This window comes from Salvelinus alpinus, chromosome 34 (assembly GCF_045679555.1).
Source record: "Salvelinus alpinus chromosome 34, SLU_Salpinus.1, whole genome shotgun sequence".
Taxonomy (NCBI): domain Eukaryota; kingdom Metazoa; phylum Chordata; class Actinopteri; order Salmoniformes; family Salmonidae; genus Salvelinus; species Salvelinus alpinus.
The window spans coordinates 16,153,928-16,177,075 of record NC_092119.1 but is presented as its reverse complement, the minus strand read 5'-3'; the positions used below and the strand labels follow the sequence as shown (position 1 = coordinate 16,177,075).

At 41.9% G+C, this 23,148-nt stretch overlaps 1 protein-coding gene across 1 annotated transcript; it reads right to left on the bottom strand.

Annotated features, from left to right (window-relative positions):
- Nucleotides 1-77: 77 nt before the first annotated feature.
- LOC139563653 (pancreatic secretory granule membrane major glycoprotein GP2-like) lies at nucleotides 78-17,110 on the bottom strand. Its single transcript, XM_071382498.1, has 9 exons — nucleotides 16,845-17,110; nucleotides 16,080-16,222; nucleotides 15,757-15,861; nucleotides 9,192-9,352; nucleotides 8,706-8,841; nucleotides 3,547-3,641; nucleotides 2,265-2,430; nucleotides 1,866-1,980; nucleotides 78-525 (listed from the first exon to the last, which is right to left on the bottom strand). The coding sequence occupies exons 1-9, from the start codon at nucleotides 16,930-16,932 to the stop codon at nucleotides 350-352; spliced, it is 1,185 nt and encodes a 394-aa protein (XP_071238599.1). The 5' UTR covers nucleotides 16,933-17,110; the 3' UTR covers nucleotides 78-349.
- Nucleotides 17,111-23,148: the final 6,038 nt, after the last annotated feature.

The window sequence follows — 23,148 nt, the reverse complement described above, 5'->3', positions numbered from 1 at the left end:
ACGATATTACATCTCACTAAAATATGTTGTCTTAGACATTGAAAAGGTCCGAAATATTACAATTAAACGCCATAAACAGCTCTTTGAAATACCTTTATTTTTCTCTACAAAAAAAACACAGAACAGTCCTTGCAGAGACATTTTCGCATTTACATCTTCAAAATCCCTCTAATTTCTACAGTGAGATTTTATTTACACCCCAAACTACAGTCAATTCATACTTTCCTCTTTCCTTATGCAGAAATGTAATGTGTGTTTATGTGTGCATGCATGCCTGTGCATGCTTTCATTTGTGTGTCTGCGTGCACCGGTTCATATCAGTTTTCATTGCTTGAACTGCTGGGTTAGATCAGCGGGCGACCTCTGAGTTGTGGTGTATGTTGGACAAGGTGAGCTGAGCCTCCTGTGTTGGGTAGGAGCGTCTGGTTCGCAGCCACAGCCTCCCAAACACTCCAGTGAACAGCAGCAGGACCACAAGTAGGCCTCCCAGGACAAAGGTCTCCACCGAGGGGACACCTCCAGAGTCTGCAGGGCAAGAGATGAGTCAACCACATGCAGGGACGTATTCAGTAGGGCACCGCTTAGCAAAACATTTTTAAAACGGAAAACATAAATGAGCTGGGGTGTGTTCAGCAGGACACAACATTTTGGAACGTTCAGATAGAAATATGTTATGAAGGACAAACAAGCCTCTCTGAAGTGTAGAATAAGGAATCACGTTGACTCTATCATGGCATTTCTATCTGCAACGTACACTACCGTTCAAAAGTTTGGGGTCACTTAGAAATGTCCTTGTTTTTGAAAGAAAAGCAAAACAATTTTGTCCATTAAAATAACATCAAATTGATCAGAAATACAGTGTAGACATTGTTAATGTTGCAAATGACTATTGTAGCTTTAAACGGCATATTTTTAATGGAATATCTGCATAGGCGTAGAGGCCCATTATCAGAAACCATCACTCCTGTTTTCCAATGGCACGCTGTGTTAGCTAATCCATGTTTATCATTTTAAAAGGCTAATTGATCATTAGAAAACCCTTTTTCAATTATGTTAGCACAGCTGAAAACTGTTGTCCTGATTTAAAGAAGCAATAAAACTGGCCTTCTTTAGACTAGTTGAGTATCTAGAGCATCAGCATTTGTGGGTTCGATTACAGGCTCAAAATGGCCAGGAACAAAGACCTTTCTTCTGAAACTCGTCAGTCTATTCTTGTTCTGAGAAATGAAGGCTATTCCATGCGAGAAATTGCCAAGAAACTGAAGATCCCGTACAATGCTTTGTACTACTCCCTTCACAGAACAGCACAAACTGTCTCTAACCAAAAGAGGAGTGGGAGGTCCCGGTGCACAACTAAGCAAGAAGACAAGTACATTAGTGTGCAGTTTGAGAAACAGACGCCTCACAAGTCCTCAACTGGCTGTGTCATTAAAGAGTACCCGCAAAACACCAGTCTCAACGTCAACAGTGAAGAGGTGACTCCGGGATGCTGGCCTTCTAGGTAGAGTTCCTCTGCAGTGTCTGTTTTCTTTTGCCCATCTTAATCTTTAATTTTTATTGGCCAGTCTGAGATTTGGCTTTTTCTTTACAACTCAGCCTAGAAGGCCCTGCATACCGGAGTCGCCTCTTCACTGTTGACGTTGAGACTGGTGTTTTGCGGGTACTCTTTAATGACACAGCCAGTTGAGGACTTGTGAGGCGTCTGCTTCTCAAACTAGACACTCTAATGTAATTGTCCTCCTAAACTTTTGAACGGTAGTGTACCTCACTGTTTCACTCTAATATATTTTTTTTATCTCGACTGAACATGACCCAGTACAGTATGTTGGTTATGGTAAATAAAGAGCCTTTATTGGGAGACTTACTCAGGCTGGGTTGGTCACTCTCAGGCAGACGTCGCCTGATTGGTCCATAAGATACTGTATGGGCCGTAGTGACATCTCTTCTCATCCGCCCATTGTTATCCTCACCAGAACAGTTCTGTTAAATGAAGGGTAGTAATCAACAATATAAATTAGGGAGACATATTAAGGTACAGCAAGCAAATATATATAGTTTAATTACAGTATTATTACCCAGTCTAATTACCATATTTACTTTTTGTTTAATATTTTCCAAAATGAAAGTTCATTGCAATAATAGACATAAAAAAGAAGTGTGTTTTGTTGTCTATTTTATGACAGCATTAGGCCCTTGCTATAAACTAGGGTTTGAACGAGCCAGTGAGCATCGTCTTTATGAAGAAAGGGGGAGGGATCACTCACAGGCTGACAGACCCCAGGTGTGTTGTGACAGATCTGAACATTGCAGTGGAGAAACACATCCTTGTAAGAGCTGCCCACGAACTTGAACATTTGTATCCTGAACATAGCCTCTGGCCCCTGTCCATTCTTCAGCACTGTCAACGGTTCGTTTGACAAAACGGGGCAGCTGAGACAGACCGAGAGAGAGCCAGAGAAAGAGAGGGAGCCAGAGAAAAGGAGAGAGGGAGCCAGAGAAAAAGAGAGAGGGAGCCAGAGAAAAAGAGAGGGAGCCAGAGAAAAAGAGAGAGGGAGCCAGAGAAAGAGAGGGAGCCAGAGAAAGCGAGAGAGAGAGAGAACAGGCAATGGATCGTATCAGTATCAGAGGCAGCATGTGCAACCGTTTAATAAGATATCATACATTTTAGAATGTGTTGGTTAATAAAACTCAAAATTTTAATGGATCTCCCTATAATTCCTAGTAAACTATTCCAACATCTGGTACAAAAAAACTGGTGTAGAATCTACAGTCGCTGGTTTTGATTGAACATATGCCAATGTAAGAGCAGAGAACTTTGCTATTGTGACATATCCATCTTTCATAATGGGAATGCAAACACATTAACATTAGTATTCTTGGAATGACAAGACAGATCCTCCGAAGTGTTTTCTCCTCAGACGTAGTGAACAAAAGTCCTTGTGCAAGTCATTGCTGTGCTGTTGCTAACAGTACAACAAACCTCCTGGTTGTCAACGACATGCACAGTTGTTGAGCTGAAATGCATATGGCTGATGCAGTGTTCACGTCATGTCGAAAACTCGGGACCTCAGATTTAAAATGAACGTAAGTTATTTGCGTAGAACTTCCTATTGGTAGAGTCTGATACTTCCCAAGTGGGAAACTCTGATATCATCTTTCTACCACACGTAAGCAAGTCGGAAATTTTGGGGTTTCCGACATGACATGAACGGGACATCAGACAGGGCCTGGTCCATGTGACAGGGGTCTGAAATCTATATGGCCTCAGACAGGGTCATGTGACAGGGGTCTGAAGTTGTCACCCCCAGGTCTCTTGTCTAAGCAATTCAGCAGCTCTTATTTCATATTTCAACAACACCATTCCCAGAGGACTGTGTGCTGGTGTCAAGTGTGGTTGAAAATGTGACACTACAAAAATATACATTTAGATAAGCCTCCATAACATATTTATGAATTCTATCAAACAGAATGAAATATAAAGCAAGATGTGGTGAGAGGAGCTTATTATACACAGTGATATGATGTTTAACTTCCCTTTGAACAGACCTGTCCTTGATGAAGGTGTACTGGATGTTGCTGTACGGGTCGTTGGTTGGGGTAGCCCAGCATCTCTCCACACGCAGCAAAAGATGAGCCGGTATCTAAGTGAGAGCGAGACAAACCAGGACTGCAGTCAGTGACACACACACACAAAGAGGTGACTCAGGCCTGCAGTCATTAAATATTTTGACCAGGTCAACAGATAGAGAGTAAAACACCAAAAATGCATGCAGAGCAGAATTAGGACAAAACCCGCTAATTATCAAAATCCAGAAAAGAACCGTTAAATTCTACAACCACCTAAAAATAAGTGATTCCCAAACCTTCCATAACAAAGCCATCACCTACAGAGAGATGAACCTGGAGAAGATTCCCATCAGCAAGCTGGTCCTAGGGCTCTGTTTACAAACACAAACAGACCCCACGGAGCCCTAGAACAGCAACACAATTAGACTCAACCAAATCATGAGAAAACTTACAGATAATTACTTGACACATTGGAAAGAACTAACCAAAAAACAGAGCAAACTAGAATGCTATTTGTCCCTAAACAGAGAATACACAGTGGCAAAATACCTGACTACCGTGACTGACCCAAAATTAAGGAAAGATTTTACTATGTACAGACTCATGAGCATAGCCTTATTGAGAGAGACCGACGTAGGCAGACCTGGCTCTCAAGAGAAGACAGGCTATGTGCCCACTCCTAGCCAAATGTACGACCATATTAGAGAGACATATTTCCCTCAGATTACACAGACCCACAAAGAATTAGAAAAATAAAATGTACAGTTGTGGCCAAAAGTTTGAGAATGACAGAAATATTAATTTCCACAAAGTTTGCTGCTTCAGTGTCTTGAGATATTTCTGTCAGATGTTACTATGGAATACTGAAGTATAATTACAAGCATTTTATAAGTGTCAAAGGCATTTATTGACAATTACATGAAGTTGATGCAAAGAGTCAATATTTGCAGTGTTGACCCTTCTTTTTCAAGACCTCTGCAATCCGCCCTGGCATGCGGTCAATTAACTTCTGGGCCACATCCTGACTGATGGCAGCCCATTCTTGCATAATCAATGCTTGGAGTTTGTCAGAATTTGTGGGGTTTTGTTTGTCCACCCGCCTCTTGAGGATTGACCACAAGTTCTCAATGGGATTAAGTTCTGGGGAGTTTCCTGGCCATAGACCCAAAATATCAATGTTTTGTTCCCCGAGCCACGTAGTTATCACTTTTGCCTTATGGCAAGGTGCTCCGTCATGCTGGAAAAGGCATTGTTCATCACCAAACTGTTCCTGGATGGTTGGGAGAAGTTGCTCTCGGAGGATGTGTTGCTACCATTCTTTATTCATGGCTGTGTTCTCAGGCAAAATTGTGAGTGAGCCCACTCCCTTGGCTGAGAAGCAACCCCACACATGAATGGTCTCAGGATGCTTTACTGTTGGCATGACACAGGACTGATGGTAGCGCTCACCTTGTCTTCTCCGGACAAGCTTTTTTTCCGGATGCCCCAAACAATCGGAAAGGGGATTCATCAGAGAAAATGACTTTACCCCAGTCCTCAGCAGTCCAATCCCTGTACCTTTTGCAGAATATTAGTCTGTCCCTGACGTTTTTCCTGGAGAGAAGTGGCTTCCTTGCTGCCCTTCTTGACACCAGGGCATCCTCCAAAAGGCTTCGCCTCACTGTGCGTGCAGATGCACTCAGACCTGCCTGCTGCCATTCCTTAGCAAGCTCTGTACTAGTGGTGCCCCGATCCCGCAGCTGAATCAACTTTAGAAGATGGTCCTGGCGCTTGCTGGACTTTCTTGGGCGCCCTGAAGCCTTCCTCACAACAATTGAACAGCTCTCCTTGAAGTTCTTGATGATCCGATAAATGGTTAATTTAGGTGCAATCTTACTGGCAGCAATATCCTTGCCTGTGAAGCTCTTTTTGTGCAAAGTAATGATGATGGCATGTGTTTCCTTGCATTTAACCATGGTTGACAGAGGAATAACAATGATTCCAAGCACCACCCTTCTTTTGAAGCTTGCAGTCTGTTATTCGAACTCAGTCAGCATGACAGAGTGATCTCCAGCCTTGTCCTCGTCAACACTCACACCTGTGTTAACGAGAGAATCACTGACATGATGTCAGCTGGTCCTTTTGTGGCAGGTCTGAAATGCAGTGGAAATGTTTTGGGGGGATTCAGTTCATTTGCATGGCAAAGAGGAACTTTGAAATTAATTGCAATTAATATGATCACTCTTCATAACATTCTAGAGTATATGCAAATTGCCATCATACAAACTGAGGCAGCAGACTTTGTGAAAATTAATATTTGTGTCATTCTCAAAACTTTTGGCCACGACTGTATATAAATAGCATAGCATGTGTAACAGTATAACTTTAGACCGTCCCCTCGCCCCGACCCGGGCGCGAACCAGGGACCCTCTGCACACATCAACAACTGACACCCACGAAGCGTCGTTACCCATCGCTCCGCAAAGGCCGCGGCCCTTGCAGAGCAAGGGGAACCACTACTTCAAGGTCTCAAAGCGAGTGACGTAACCGATTGAAACGCTATTAGCGCGCACCACCGCTAACTAGCTAGCCATTTCACATCCGTTACACATGCCATCACAGCAGCAAGATGTGTGAGCTGTTGCTACATGAAAAGGGCAACCAGTGAATTTTTGCCTAAAATGACATACTCAAATCTAACTGCCTTTAGCTCAGGACCTGAAGCAAGGATATGCACATTCTTGATACCATTTGAAAGGAAACACTTTGAAGTTTGTGGCAATGTGAAATTAATGTAGGAGAATATAACACATTAGATCTGGTAAAAGATAATACAAAGAAAAAAACATCCATATTTTTTTGTACCATCATCTTTGAAATGCAAGAGAAAGGCCACATTGTATTATTCCAGCCCAGGCACTAGATGGCAGCAGTGTATGTGCAACGTTTTAGTCAAGATCCAATGAACCATTGTATATCTGTTCAAAATGTTGTGTCAAGACTGCCCAAATGTGCCTACTACAGTAATTGGTTTATTAAGAACACCTACTCTTTCCATGACATAGACTGACCAGGTAAATCCAGATGAAAGCTATGATCCCTTATTGAGGTCACTTGTGTAGATCCAGTGTAGATGGGTGGATACCAGTTAAATGTCATCTACGTATTCCCCAAAAGGAATTCGTTATCATGAGAGGGCCATAAACAATAACTAGTGATGCGGCATACTCAAAGAAAGGTTAAAATCTCACCTTTCTGGTAAAAATAGTTATACATTGCTGAGGTGTAGTCACTTTTAAGGACACAAGCTCAAGTACACAGTGATGTATTTCTTATTCAACAAAACTGTATGAATAAGTTGAAATTACTGATATGCTTTCTAAATACAGCATAATCAAATTATAAAATGACTAAGTGTAAGATTTCACCTTCCTTATAAGTGTAAAATACATATTTGTATGCTTAGTGTTAGAGAAAATGTACATATTTTCTTAAGGTCTCTCTTGATCAAAATGTCTGCCCCCTTTTATACTTCAACTATTTGCACATGGTTAAAACACTGTACATGGCCATAGCATTTGAAATGTCTCTATTCTTTTGAAACTTTTGTGAGTGTAAGGTTTACTGTTCATTTCTGATCATTTCATCTTTGTTTATTATCTATTTCATTTCCTTTGGCAATATAAACATGTTTCCCATGCCAATAAAGCCCTTTGCATTGAATTGAGTGAGGATAGAGATACTGTGGGGAGAAATAGAGAGCGAGAGAACTAGAGTCCAAGTTGTAGATAGTATGCAGAGCAGTGATAGAGGCAGGGGGTCAGAGCAGTGATAGAGGCAGGGGGTCAGAGCAGTGATAGAGGCAGGGGGTCAGAGCAGTGATAGAGGCAGAGAGTCAGAGCAGTGATAGAGGCAGGGGGTCAGAGCAGTGATAGAGGCAGGGGGTCAGAGCAGTGATAGCAGACTGTGATAACAGCAGAGAGCCAGGGGGTCAGAGAAGTGATAGCAGACTGTGATAACAGCAGAGAGCCAGGGGGTCAGAGAAGTGATAGCAGACTGTGATAACAGCAGAGAGGTAGTGGGTCAGAGCAGTGATAGCAGCCTGTGATAACAACAGAGGGCACGGGGTCAGAGCAGTGATAACAACAGAGAGGCAGGGGGTCAGAACAGTGATAACAGCCTGTGATAACAACAGAGAGGCAGGGGGTCAGAACAGTGATAACAGCCTGTGATAACAACAGAGAGGCAGGGGGTCAGAACAGTGATAACAGCCTGTGATAACAACAGAGAGGCAGGGGGTCAGAACAGTGATAACAGCCTGTGATAACAACAGAGAGGCAGGGGGTCAGAACAGTGATAACAACAGAGAGTAGAGAGGATCAAGAGCAGCAGCACTCACATTACTGTCCAGTCTGTCACAGACTGAGTAGTTGATTAGCTGCCCACAACGTCTAGTGTCCAATATAATTTTCATTTTACATTTGAGTAATTTAGTAGACGCTCTTATCCAGAGTGACTTACAGGAGCAATTAGGGTTAAGTTCCTTGCTCAATGGCACAACAACAGATTTTCACCTAGGATGCTCAGGGATTCGAACCAGCGACCTTTCGGTTACTGGCCCAAAGTCTCGTAACCACTAAGCTACCTGCCGGCGATGCCCTACTTGACAAGTACTGTATGTGTATGGTCAGGGCCAATGACTGGGGTTATATCCCAAATGGTACCCTATTCCCTATGTAGTGCCCGATGTGCCCTGGTCAAAAGTCATGCACTATATAGGGAATAGGATGCCATTTGGAACGCAAACTCTGTCTATGGTCAGGGCCAAAGACTGGTCATTCAGCTCAACATTCACTAAAGGTGCTTATCTTTATCCAACAAGAAGCACAAATGGCTCAGACACAGTAAGCTTCTACAGATTATAGGGTCTCTTATGAATCGTTCAAATTCTGTACCGCATTTGTTGGTACTTCCAGTAACCAGCAGATATTTAGTTAGGCTAGTTATCTTTACATGATCAGCTCTGATTTCATATTTCAACAACACCATGCCTAAGAAGGCGTTGTGATGGTTCCGAGTGTGGTTGAAATATACAACAGATAACAGAGACAGTACATGACACTGAATCAAACAGAAAGAAATCACATGGTGATCTTTACCATCAACACTTTAACGTAGATGTTGTCGTCCAGGGTCAGGGAGGGCACAGTGGTCCACTTGTCCTCAAAGTCTTCGTCTTTATAAAGCAGCATGGACACAGAGAAGTTCCCATCTTCTGTGTTCAGAGTGATGGTCCTGGAGAGAATAGTATAGATGTATAGGTGCAGTGCAGTTTTAAGGGTGTGAATCCTAATTTCCACTAAAGTCACATTTTTGACACGAATGACTAAAGTGAAAATTCGACTTAAAGTGGAAGTTAGAATCGTCCAACAGAGATCTTAAAGGTTATTGGATCGATGTTTTCTATAAACTGTAAGTACCATATAGAACATAAAACGTCCTCCTTTTAGATAAGATGCTTTGGTCAATTAAGACTGTGTGAACAATCGTACATTTAAAGTTTAAATCATGTGTTAGTGAACTCATAATGTAAATCTATGACCAAATGTGATTTTTTTTTCTCAACCTTAGCTTAGATATCTTACTTGACATCCACTCTGATCATGTTTTCCCCATTGGGCTGCTGCACCATGTAGTTTATTGGGTAACGGCAGACGAACGTGATGTTGATGTAGTTCCTTGTGACGACATCCAAATCGTTGTTGCGTATGGTGTTTATGAACATAATATGTGTATCATCTGATGCCTAGAAGGACGTCAGAGAAACAACAGTGTCAAGGAAACATGAAGGTTATGAGCAGACCTATGAGTCTATCAGTCAGACAAACGTGATGTACTGGCTGGCTTGGTACATTATTCCACAGCTAAATGAGTCACTTAGGAAGTAACTGGAGATTGATAACCATGACGCACGCAACACAAATAAAATACAATTTGAATACAACTGGTGTAGACTTTACTATCAATGCTTGCTTACAAGACCTTCCCAAAGACACACAGTTTAACCTTTTACTGCCGTGGGCTAAATCAGGTTCACACAGAGTGTTTCTTGGTAGTTTTTAACAAATCTACCTTGAAACAAGAGTATACACCTCACACACATGGTTATGGGCTTTAAAAAAGAAGGCACCTTTACCATGTCAGATATAGAGTTGAAATATATTCAATTTTTAGTTTGCATCCCCAATATTACACTTTATTTACATCACAGAAGACTGAAATATAACAAAACAGTTTGACATAAACCACAGAAAACCCGGTTGTTTCTTTTTTCAAATAATGTTTACTATTTATGAAATTATGAAAAATATACATTCCACCCATGAGTCCACGAGGTAATTTGACTACAGGAAAGGGCTACAAATAGTAACAAAATACAACACACAAGAATGGAGCGATATACAGGAAGTACCAGTACCAGATCAATGTGTAGCTATATACAGGAAGTACCAGTACCAGATCAATGTGTAGCTATATACAGGAAGTACCAGTATCAGATCAATGTGGAGCTATATACAGAGAGTACCAGTACCAGATCACTGTGGAGCTATATACAGGAAGTACCAGTACCAGATCAATGTGGAGCTATATACAGGAAGTACCAGTACCAGATCAATGTGGCGCTATATACAGGAAGTACCAGTACCAGATCAACGTGGAGCTATATACAGAGAGTACCAGTACCAGATCAATGTGGAGCTATATACAGGGAGTACCAGTACCAGATCACTGTGGAGCTATATACAGGAAGTACCAGTACCAGATCAATGTGGAGCTATATACAGGAAGTACCAGTACCAGATCAATGTGGCGCTATATACAGGAAGTACCAGTACCAGATCAACGTGGAGCTATATACAGAGAGTACCAGTACCAGATCAATGTGGAGCTATATACAGGAAGTACCAGTACCAGATCAATGTGGAGTTATATACAGGGAGTACCAGTACCAGATCAATGTGGAGCTATATACAGGGAGTACCAGTACCAGATCAATGTGGAGCTATATAGAGAGAGTACCAGATCAATGTGGAGCTACATACAGGAAGTACCAGATCAATGTGGAGCTATATACAGGAAGTACCAGTACCAGATCAATGTGGAGCTATATACAGAGAGTACCAGATCAATGTGGAGCTATATACAGGGAGTACCAGTACCAGATCAATGTTGAGCTATTTACAGAGGGTACCAATACCAGATCAATGTGGAGCTATATACAGAGATTATCAGTACCAGGTCAATGTGGAGCTATATACAGAGATTATCAGTACCAGGTCAATGTGGAGCTATATACAGAGATTATCAGTATCAGGTCAATGTGGAGCTATATACAGAGATTATCAGTATCAGGTCAATGTGGAGCTATATACAGAGATTATCAGTACCAGATCAATGTGGAGTTATATACAGAGATTATCAGTACCAGGTCAATGTGTAGAAGCATGAGGTATTTGAGGTAGATATGTACATGAAGGCAGGGTAAAGTGACTAGGCATCAGGATAGATAATAATAAGGTATTTGAGGTAGATATGTACATGAAGACGGGGTAAAGTGACTAGGCATCAGGATAGATAATAATAAGGTATTTGAGGTAGATATGTACATGAAGACAGGGTAAAGTGACTAGGCATCAGGATAGATAATAATAAGGTATTTGAGGAAGATATGTACATAAAGGCAGGGTAAAGTGACTAGGCATCAGGATAGATAATAATAAGGTATTTGAGGTAGATATGTACATGAAGGCAGGGTAAAGTGACTAGGCATCAGGATAGATAATAATAAGGTATTTGAGGTAGATATGTACATGAAGGCAGGGTAAAGTGACTAGGCATCAGGATAGATAATAATAAGATTAAAATAAAGAAAACAGAGTAGCAGCGTGTAAAAGTTTGTGTGTAATGTGTATATACACTGAGTGTACAAAATATTAAGGACACCTGCTCATTCCATGACATAGAGGTACAGGTGAATCCAGGTGAAAGCCATGATCCCTTATTTACATCATTCAGTGTAGATGAAGGGGAGGAGACAGGTTAAAGAAGGATTTTTAAGCCTTGAGACAATTGAGACATGGATTGTGTACTGTATGTGTGCCATGCAAAGGGTGAATGGGCAAGACAAAATATTTAAGCGCCTTTGAACAGGGTATTGTAGTAGGTGCCGGGCGCACCGATTTGTGTCAAGAACTGCTCAACAGTTTCTCGTGTGTATCAACAATAGTCCACCACCCCAAGGACATCCAGCCAACTTGACACACCTGTGGGAAGCATTGGAGTCAACATTGGCCAGCATCCCTGTGGAACGCTTTCGAAACCTTGTAGAGTCCATGCCCTGGCAAATTGAGGCTGTTCTGAGGGCAAGGGTGGTGGTGGTGGGGGGGGGGGTGCAACTCTTCAGTAAGAAAGTGTTCCTAATGCTTGGTACACTCAGTGTATAGTCTAGTGAGTGTATGTACGGTCAGTGCAGATAGTTTGGGTACCATTAATTGACTATCTAACAGTCTGGTTATTTAGCAGTTTTATGGCTTGGGGGTAGAAGCTGTCATGGAGCCTGTTGATCCAAGAGCCGATGCTCCGGTACCATTTGCCAGACGGTAGCAGATTTTTTTAGGGCCTTCCTCTGGCGGTGTGCCTGATATAGAGGTCCTGGATGGCAGGAAGCTCGGCCCAGGGAGGGTGTCAGTCCCAGGGTCCCAAGCAGGGTGATGAGTTTGGAGGGGACTATGGTGTTGAACACTGAGCTGTAGTCAATGAACAGCATTCTCATCACAAACCCTGCTACATTCACCAAATGCCTGTATGCACGTATGCTGTAAGTCACTTTGGATAAAAGCATCTGCTAAATGGTATATATTATTACATTATTAAAAGCCATTCTTCTTTAGCAAACTCTTTCCTTAGTCTCGTGTGACAAGACTGTTAACATAAATGTCAAATTGAGTAGCTGGCCAGTCCACGCAAGATTTGGTTCTGGGTTCCAAGATGACACTTTCCCCAAACAGAGCCTCTAACTATGTACAGTAGGCAGCAACCCTGTGGTTTTCTGTGACTGAAGAATGTGCGATTATTACAGTGGAAATGTTTAGTAGCCGGCTACTGACGTAGGCAGAAACTATAAAGAGGGGTTGGATGATAAGGTGTGACAGGGTTGTGTTCAGATCCGTGTTGAGGGTTGTCCTCGGATCCGTGTTGTGGGCAAAAGGAGTACTGGTCCCATGGCCATTGAGAAGGATGAATTGACCCTTGGCCTTACTGTCCAGACTTAACAACACCAGGGTATTAATATAGCCCCCACTGGGCCTACCACTCACTATGTTTGGCCCACAAATTACTTCTTGGGTAATATAAAATTATTTCCATGACAGAATTAAAAAGCAATTTGGAGTGACCAATGTAGACATTTTGAAATACATGTAACTTACAAGTTTTATACCATACAATTTCGATCTGAAATATTTTATTGAGGGAATCCTATTTGAGTCCAAAAAGGATACTATATGTTAGGTAAGATGTACAAAACCTTACAGAAAGCATATCCTACTGGAAATCTCTTAGAAAAAAATATACTATTGGAACCAAGACCTAAAAAGAACTGATGTTGGCACAAGATGGAGGGGGTGTATTATAATTTAACAAAATTACAGTTAAATGTATGCTTAATCCAGTATCAAATAATGTACAAAATGCATTATACAAGAGAAAATCCATAAATTCTACAGCACAACGGCAGTCATATCTTAAGTGTAAAAAAAACAATGACTCAATATTTCATGCCTTCTAGGAGTGCTATAAATTCCAAAAGTTATGGTTTGCGGTAGACAGTTGGCTATCAGAAGTTTTACAATTTAAAAATACCTTTTAATCCGTCTATCTGCAGTTTTCAAGACATGGCAGCCGAACGTGCGGTGAGATACCCAATGGGTTGGACAATCCTTTTCTTGGCAATCATTTTGAAAATAAAAAGTTATTATACTTATTAACTGTAAATGGGATGATCAGATCCTCCATCGTTAAGACATTGGATGAATCAAATGCAGTATTATTGAAAAAATGGGGGCTACAGAAATAAACTAAATAGAACAATTTGAAGCAGTGTGCCATAAAATTAAAGCACTATATGGATGAAAAGTAAAAACAGTATGTTATTATGAGAACAAACAACATAGGTGTCAATACTGTGGGAACATGTATGAGCAAATATGATGTCATGAATGTTTGTTGAAATGTATTCGTCTTTTTTTCTTTATGTTGAAGGTTGGGCGTTAAATCCCAGCCAACGTCATGTCTAGTTTAGTGGATCCATGTCTGTGAATTGTTAAATTGTCTATTGTCCTTGTCTATTGTCTAAAAACCAAAATAAAATCTTACAAAAAAAAAAAGATTTATTGCCTGGCTATTCAGCAGGTCTGAAAACACGCTCCTCATTTCTATGTCAACCCTGATAATTTAGAGCTTTAAGCTCCCACCCATCCTTGCTGCTTTGAATAAAGTCTAGTAGCTCTTGTGAGGACCAACACTCCCTATTTTCATATAGGCTACTTATCCCTCCCTCTTTCCTTTCTCTGTCTCACTCTCTTACTCTCTCTCTCTGTGTGTCTCTCCCTCTCTCGTTCTACAGATTACAAGATTATTACAGTGCAGGAAGCTGATATCTGAGGTCTAAACTCACCGGCCTGTTTATTAGGTACACCACTCCATTTACAAAAATGGTCTGCTCTTACAGACAGTGAGTCAGGTGACTTGCTATATAAAGCAGGCAGAAAGGCATCGAGTCATTAAGTTATTGTTCAACTGAACATTAGAGGGGAAAAAACTAGTGACCTAAGCGACTTTGAGCGTGATATGATCGTTCGTGCCAGGCGTGCAGGATCCGGTATCTCATAAACGGCCGGCCTTCTGGGCTTTTCACGCACGACAGTGTCTATGGTTTACAGAAAATGGTGAGACAAACACAAAACATCCAGTCAGCCTGAGCTCGTTGACGAGAGGTCGAAGGAAAATGGCAAGAATTGTGCAAGCTAACAGGCGGGCCACAAACAGACAAATAATGGTGTAGTACAACAGTGGTGTGCAGAACGGCATCTCGGAACGGACAACTCGTCGGTCCTTGTAAAGGAAGGGCTATTGCAGCAGGCGGCCAGACCGGGTTCCACTCAAACAGCAGAAACAAGAAGAAGCAGCTCCAGTGGGCACACGATCTCCAACACTGGACTATAGAGGAGTGGAAAAATATTGCCTGGTCCGACGAATCCCAGTTCCTGTTGCGTCATGCTGATGGCAGAGTCAGGATTTGGCATAAGCAGCATGAGACCATGGACTCATCCTGCCTGGTGACAACAGAACAGGCTGGTAGCAGTGGTGTACTGGCAGTGGTGTACTGGTGTGGGGAATGTTTCCTGGCACACGTTAGGTCCCTTGATACCAATTGAGCAACGATTGAACGGCACACCATATCTGAACATTGTTGCTGACCGAACCCAATAGAGTATCTTTGGGATGAGATGGAAAGGGCTGTTTGCAGCATGAATGTACCTCAGTCCAATCTGCAGCAACTGCGTGATGCCATCGCGTCAGCATGGACCATCATCCCTGTGGAACATTTCCGAAACCTTGTAGAATCCTTGCCTTGAAAAATTCAGGCTGTTCTGGAGGCAAAGGGGGATCCGATCCGGTACTAGATGGGTGTACCTAATGAACTGGCCAGTGAGTGTACATGTAACTTATAAAGGAAAACAAGACATATTATTTATGCTAGTCATTTTAAGCATAGCGTCTATCCAAACTCCTATTTAGCTCACACAAACTAGTGCAGGGATGTTCTACAACACTACACCAGACAGGAGGCCAGAGCTCAGTAAAACAGAAGTGCATCGTAAAATTAGGTAATTTATTGTGATGGGGATTTTATGTGATTGGTGAAAGGAATCCCAACTGTAGTTTATCTCTATGTTCCTGGTACTAATGTCTTTCTACTTTGTCTGGGAAGCTCTGAATGACAAAGGTTACTACTTTGTTTACTTTACGGATTTAAATCCTTCATAGTTGGCGTACACAAGTAAATGTAAATTTTCCAAAGCAATCATTACAGAATTGCGATGCCCCTGGAATGAAAGGGCATGCCCAAAGGGAAAAACTCAGTCTTACCAGGATCGTCCCACAGTCAGAGAGATTAGTCTTGATGCTGAAGACATAGTCATCTCCAATCTCAACACCACGGCATTCCGGGTCATTTAGGTGCAAATCCCAGACCTAAGAGAGGGGATTACTTGAGAGTTGCAGTAGACCCACGTGACAGCCTAATATTAAAAAGGTGATTTGGTTTTGGGTGCTGAGATTACTAGAGCAAGATATTGCACAATATGACACAGCACACAGGCAGTAATCTATAATACCAAATTTAACAGTAGATTAATGGTAAGGTAACTGTATTACAAAGAAATATTAATTCTAGGTGAAACAGAACTTACATAAACGGGTGGCACTTTGTTGAGGAAGAAGGCACTGGGAATGACCACCTTCATCAGATCATTGGTGCAGAGGACAGTTTCATTCAGCTCTTGGCGAGAGGAAGGAGTCAGAGGGACTACAAATACATCCTGTCCCCCTGACCCTGACATGAAATCAGATAATATGAAATCAGATCACATGAAATCACATCACATGAAATCACAGAACATGAAATCACATGTGAAATATCATAACGTAAAATGAGATGGCATTAAATCTGTTAAATGGAGTTTTAAATGTATTACATTGTACATCAATATGTGCACCTATGCCGTTATTATAAGGGCAGTTGATTAAGAATGTTCTGTGCCACACTGTATGTGACAATATCAGTGTTGTTACGACAAGGTTAAATCTATAGATTCCATTCTCCTACATGTTCCATCACAAACTCCAAACAGTTTCCCCTGTGACAACATGCTGCTTCTGTAATACATGTGATCTCTAGATTTGAACAGGTTCTTATTGTTGAAAAAGATCCATCAAACATTAAGCCCACATCAACAAACAGTTACAAAAACAGATGTTCAACTTGACATTTGCTCACGAATATGGTTGCAAAATTCCTGAAAACGTCCCCAAAATTCATTTGTTTATCAAAAAGCTTGGTTGAAGAGAATTCCAGCTTGGAGGATTCTCTCATCGTATTCCCTGCTTTAAAAAACGGGATTATAGCAACCCTGAAGTAGTTGGATCCCAGTGGTGTTGACGTGAACTGAACTCACCCTCTTCCTCAGGGTCCAGATACACAGCAGAGTTGACTGTCCTCACAGCGAGCAGGAACCAGCCTAACACCAAACTGGCAGGTGTCATCTTCAAAGTTTCTCTCTCTCTCTCTCTTTGGTTTATCTACTGTCAGACACTCGCAACCTTAGACTCCTGTCTTCTTGGCACTTTCTCCCAGATTTTTGAATCTTTTGAGCTATTCACCACAGTGTAGCTGTCAGGTTCAGATGTAGTCCGCCATCAGTGCAGCTCTAAACACAGCTCTAATGAACAAGGACTGGGGCCCAGCCTCCCCCCTTTCTTCCCTCTCTTCAGACCTTAAAGGCCCAGTGCAGTCAAAAACAAGATTTCCTTGTATTTTATATATATTTCCACACTATGCGATTGGAATAACGTTGTGACATTTTGAAAATTATGATAATGCCCTTTTAGTGTAAGAGCTGTTTGAAAAGGCTGCCTGAAATTTCAGCCTGTTTTGGTAGGATGGAGTTTTGGCCTTCCATGGTGACATCACCATGTGGTAATATTTAATAGACCAATAAAAAAAGAGTTCTAAACCTCTCTGCCAATAACAGATAATTTTTGTTTCTTTTTGACAATTTGAATTGAAAAACAATCACAGTAGGATACTTAATTGTTACCCAGACATTATCTGATATTGAGATTAAAAACAGCTGCATTGGACCTTTTTTTTAAACCCAGCCTGAATGATGTCCCCACCAACAATGAGATTACACATATGAATAGGGGAAACCGAGGTTGTAGGAAGTAGTCCGAGGTAACACACATAAATCTGCATCGCAAATGGCACCCTCTTCCCAATATAGTGCACTACTATTTGTCAAAAGTAGCACACTACGTAGGAAAAATTGTGCCACTTGGGCTGCAGCCATACAACTAGGCCGTTGCCGGAGATGCCCTCTTAGTAAACATCTTACAACTACGGAACTACATCGTCTTACTACACACATCAACAAGCAGACTCATTAACATGTAAACAGGGGCAATAGTACATGGGTGGTACTGCTCTTTTGTCTGCCGTCTTTTGTACATACATTTTTAAAGGCCATTGTGAAATCTTTACTGGTGCGGGAACCCCAGTCAATAGCTACGTCCCAAAGGGCACCTTATTCCCTATATAGTGCACTACTTTCGACCAGGGCACACATAGGGCTCCAGTAATACGTAATCCACTATATAGGGAATAAGGTGTCATTTGGGATACACAAAGTGAGATGAAAAGGAGGCCTGCCAATGAGTCACGGGCAGTTCACTGACACTGCCAATGCTCTAACTGTGTGTGTGTGTGTGTGTGTGTGTGTGTGTGTGTGTGTGTGTGTGTGTGTGTGTGTGTGTGTGTGTGTGTGTGTGTGTGTGTGTGTGTGTGTGTGTGTGTGTGTGTGTGTGTGTGTGTGTGCGTGTGCGTGTGTGCATGCGTACGTGCGAGGCTGTAACAGACAAGGAGCACTGGAAAGCAAGCTAGAACATGAGGAACATTTTAAGACAATTGTACCATATTTTTTTCGTTGGAATTTAACTTTTTACGAGTTGATTTTTCAGCCTACATTATACGGACATAGAAACATGTTTTGGGGGGGTTTGCAAATAAGACGAGCTGAACAGTTAGACTGTGATTGTCTGTCATTATCCCACCAGACAACCAGCTTCAATGGATCCTCTCAACGGATGAGATTTCCCCCAAAACTCACAAAATCCACTTACTGTATGATGTAAAGGACAACAGCTTCCTTCCTGCAAACTTTTACAATGCCCTCAACGAGGCCATTAAACAACTGAGTTTGACATGAATGTCATATAATCCAAAAGTAGCAGGTTCAAAACAGATGAACAAACAACTCTCCTGTGACAGCCTTTTATTCTTTAAAAAAGGGATGGAATACCTCAACCAATCAACACAGTGATTACATCATCTGGAATGTTTTCCCTCATCAGAATATCAACGTTTGATGAAGGATGTCATGATGTCATGTTATCCCATATCTGGATAGGTCATGAGCAGTCTTTTTTCCTGGTTTATTTTTTTTTCTTTTCGGGTGGAGTTGATTCAGATCCAATAACTGATCATATGATGCTTGTTCTGTAGGCATTTTCTGAAATCAAATTGATAATACATGATCTACTGTAAGGTGTATTTTGAGCAGTGGGGAATACAGAGAGGTAAAACATCACAATATTTCAGTGCAATTGATTAAATGAATCATACAAGCAGCTCCTCATCGGAATGAGATGGAAGCTGAGTGTCGAAGGAAGAGCAACACACAGCATATAAACCCATTTAAAAACCTCCCCGTTTTCCAATCTGTGGCAACAAGTGAACTAACTATTCTGTACCAGACAGACAGATCTAACGGGACCGAATACAATTTTGCTTTAAATAGTTTAAAAAACACAAAGTGATATCTAGTACTTTACTTACAGGCTTTCTTTTTCTATTTTTGTTATTTTTAATTGGAATAGCTATGTAAAAAGGGGAATGTTTACTATCAATGAAAGACTTGGTCTACTATCAGCACTGTGAGCTGGATGCACTGAGAACTGAGCTTTGAGCCTGCTTATCGGTACAACAGCCTCGTCTGTGGTGGTAGCCCCTGATGGGGAAGCATGGTGGACATCTGTAGCCCCTGATGGGGAAGCATGGTGGACATCTGTAGCCCCTGATGGGGAAGCATGGTGGACATCTGTAGCCCCTGATGGGGAAGCATGGTGGACATCTGTAGCCCCTGATGGGGAAGCATGGTGGACATCTGTAGCCCCTGATGGGGAAGCATGGTGGACATCTGTAGCCCCTGATGGGGAAGCAAGGTGGACATCTGTAGCCCCTGATGGGGAAGCATGGTGGACATCTGTAGCCCCTCATGGTGGACATCTGTAGCCCCTCATGGTGGACATCTGTAGCCCCTCATGGTGGACATCTGTAGCTCCTCATGGTGGACATCTGTAGCCTCTGATGGGTGGACATCTGTAGCCCCTGATGGGTGGACATCTGTAGCTCCTCATGGTGGACATCTGTAGCCTCTGATGGGTGGACATCTGTAGCCCCTGATGGGTGGACATCTGTAGCTCCTCATGGTGGACATCTGTAGCTCCTCATGGTGGACATCTGTAGCCTCTGATGGGTGGACATCTGTAGCCCCTGATGGGTGGACATCTGTAGCCCCTCAAGGTGGACATCTGTAGCTCCTCATGGTGGACATCTGTAGCCTCTGATGGGTGGACATCTGTAGCCCCTGATGGGTGGACATCTGTAGCTCCTCATGGTGGACATCTGTAGCCCCTGATGGGTGGACATCTGTAGCTCCTCATGGTGGACATCTGTAGCTCCTCATGGTGGACATCTGTAGCTCCTGATGGTGGACATCTGTAGCCCCTCAAGGTGGACATCTGTAGTTCCTCATGGTGGACATCTGTAGCCCCTGATGGGTGGACATCTGTAGCTCCTCATGGTGGACATCTGTAGCCCCTGATGGGTGGACATCTGTAGCTCCTCATGGTGGACATCTGTAGCCCCACAGATGGCGCAATCTCTATTGCACTCCACAACGCCTTTTCCCACCTGGACAAAATGAACACCTACGTGAGAATGCTGTTCATTGACTATAGCTCAGCGTTCAACACCATTGTGCCCTCCAAGCTCATCACTAAGGGTTAATGTGATTGGATGTTAATTATTTGACTAGGCTACCTGTATTTGATATTGTGTTGTTATTTCGCTGAACACTAGATGGTTTAATTACATTTTTTGGCAGTGAAACGAGGCTACTCAGGCGAGGAAAAAAAACTCACCCAAATGTATAGCCCCGTTGGAAAATATAAATGGACTGTTTGAAAAAAATTTAAACTAACAAAATATATATATATATATATATTTTGTTAGTTTAATTTTTTTTCAAACAGTCCATTTAGATATATATATATTTATATTTATTTATTTTGTATTTATTTTTTATTTAAAAAAAAATGTGAATCACATTTTTCTTTGGCGTACAACCAAAGGCATTTTACGTACCCCTGGGGCTACGTGTACCCCAGTTTGGGAACACCTGCTCTAAATAGCAAGTGGTTCAGTTTTTCATACCAATACATGAAAACAAAATTGCACTAGCCTACTGGGTGAATTAATTAAAATATCAAGTAGGCTACAGCTCTTACAACCTGTACTGTATTTTAATAGCAATACAATAGCTTTTGGTGTTGAATGTTCACCAAAAAGGAGGGCTCTCCCAGTTCCCAATTAAATTAACCCCTGCCTATCAGATTACAACAAGGTTTACAAGGCCGAGTTCAAATGCCGACATCAAATACAAAGCAATCGGCAAAGCAAACTGGCACTGTCTGCTTTCTGAAAGGGAAAGAAAAGGGTTGCAGGCTGGCAGCTGCTCCCCGAAGCCGTGGTCGGCATGGTCCTAAAGCCAGCCAGCATTACCCCAAACCACCGTTGCATTTTATTCAGGATTGGAAAGATTTTAGCCTAAAATTGTTCGTCTTGAGCTAGGTAGGGTATGGCAACTTCCATACCATGCCATACCCAACTGATGGCCCTGGCATGAAGTCTTTGTTCAAAAAGACACAGAAAGATTCAATAGAAAGAGAGAGTTCATATAAACGGAAAAGTTGCAAATCTGATGTTGAATAGGTTTTGATAGTCTAACAAGGGCCTTAAAGAGATTGAACGGGATCTTAAGCACTTACAAATTCGTTACATATAATACGAATTGCAGGCTTTTTAATCTTTTTTTAATCTTTTTTTGCAGGGCGTAATATATCATACGAAATGGATGACATAGTGCACAATTTTCCGGGACTCGTGACCACTACTTTCAAAACTACTGGATGAAATTTATACAAAACCTTTATAACGCATCTTTAAGATGATGGCTGCGGATTGTAGCATATACCTGCAGTGAATCAATCTTCAGTCGTCCTTTGTGTTCCTCTGAAGACGTCAGGGTTTCTTTGTACATCTCCACTGCCTCCACAAACTCATCTACAGGTGGGCATGACAACAAAAACACCACACTACTCAATTTGTTTTTCAGCAGTTTCAACCGTCATTCCAGGGGCAGATTGGGACCAGAAATTGGCCCTGGCATTTCTAACACACAGGCCCATTTTCTTTGAGGCCCCCACATTGGCCCTTTTTTTCCTCGAGGCCCCCTCACCAGACCATTTATTCCCTTGAGGCTCCAATTATTAGCTTGATCATTATCAACTTGCACACAAAAAATGGACCAGCCCATCTGGCATTTGCCCGAAATTACAGATGTCCAGTCTGCCCCTGCACACAGCACAAGGATTAAGGATCCTCATTATAGGGACAATCGCGGATCAATGATGTCACAGTCTATCAGGTCGGTTTCCCATGGGAAAGACAGAACAACTGGAGAGGTAGAGGAGAGAAGGCGAGGTGGTGTTTTATTGTCTACCTCTGATGATGTGGATGCCTGCCAGACCGTTGAGGGCGTACACCAATTTGTCCGTGAGCCTCTTTACATTCCACTCAACATTTCTTCTGCAGGGACTTAAGCAGCTCCTCCATCGTCATGTGCTGTGTGGTGGCATTACTGTAAATCATAGGATCTATAAGTGTCACTGACATCATCGCAAACAACTAGCAAACTAAACTAAATAAACCATCTGGAAGACTAAGCCAAAGAAACCAACTGGCAAACAAAACAAACAGCAGCACCAGAAACTGAAACCCACTTTAGGCTTCCTTTATCAACCAACAAATTAAAACTGCGCCACTGAAACACATTGTAGGTAAGACCTCATTAACTGTCAAACAGAACTGAACAATACAATAGCACACCACAGACACACTGGCTTTATCGATTAACCAACGAACAAATGTGAGGCCATAGAGACCATTTATCTCCATGTGAGGCCATCCAATTACCAGCTAGTAATTTGGGCTCCGTGCCAACCAACTAATATAAGAAAGAGCAATTCAGACATCAAAGACAGCATTATGAGACAAGAGCCCTTGTATTGGCCACCCACCCCCACTTGCTTCACACAGTGAATGGGTCCTTCGAACACAGTAAAGTAAAGTGAAAAAAACACTGTGCTATTAAGATGCTTATGAACCACAGAGCCCAAACCTTATATACTTCAATTAATTTTTCTTTAAAAAAAAAATATATTTTATAAGGAGAAAAATGTTAACTACACATTGTAATGCTTTTATTTACAACTTTGGAAGGATACTGAAAGGATATTTGTCAATGCTTTTATTCACACTTCATGATTTATGCTTAATGATTTCTAAATGTCAGGGCATTA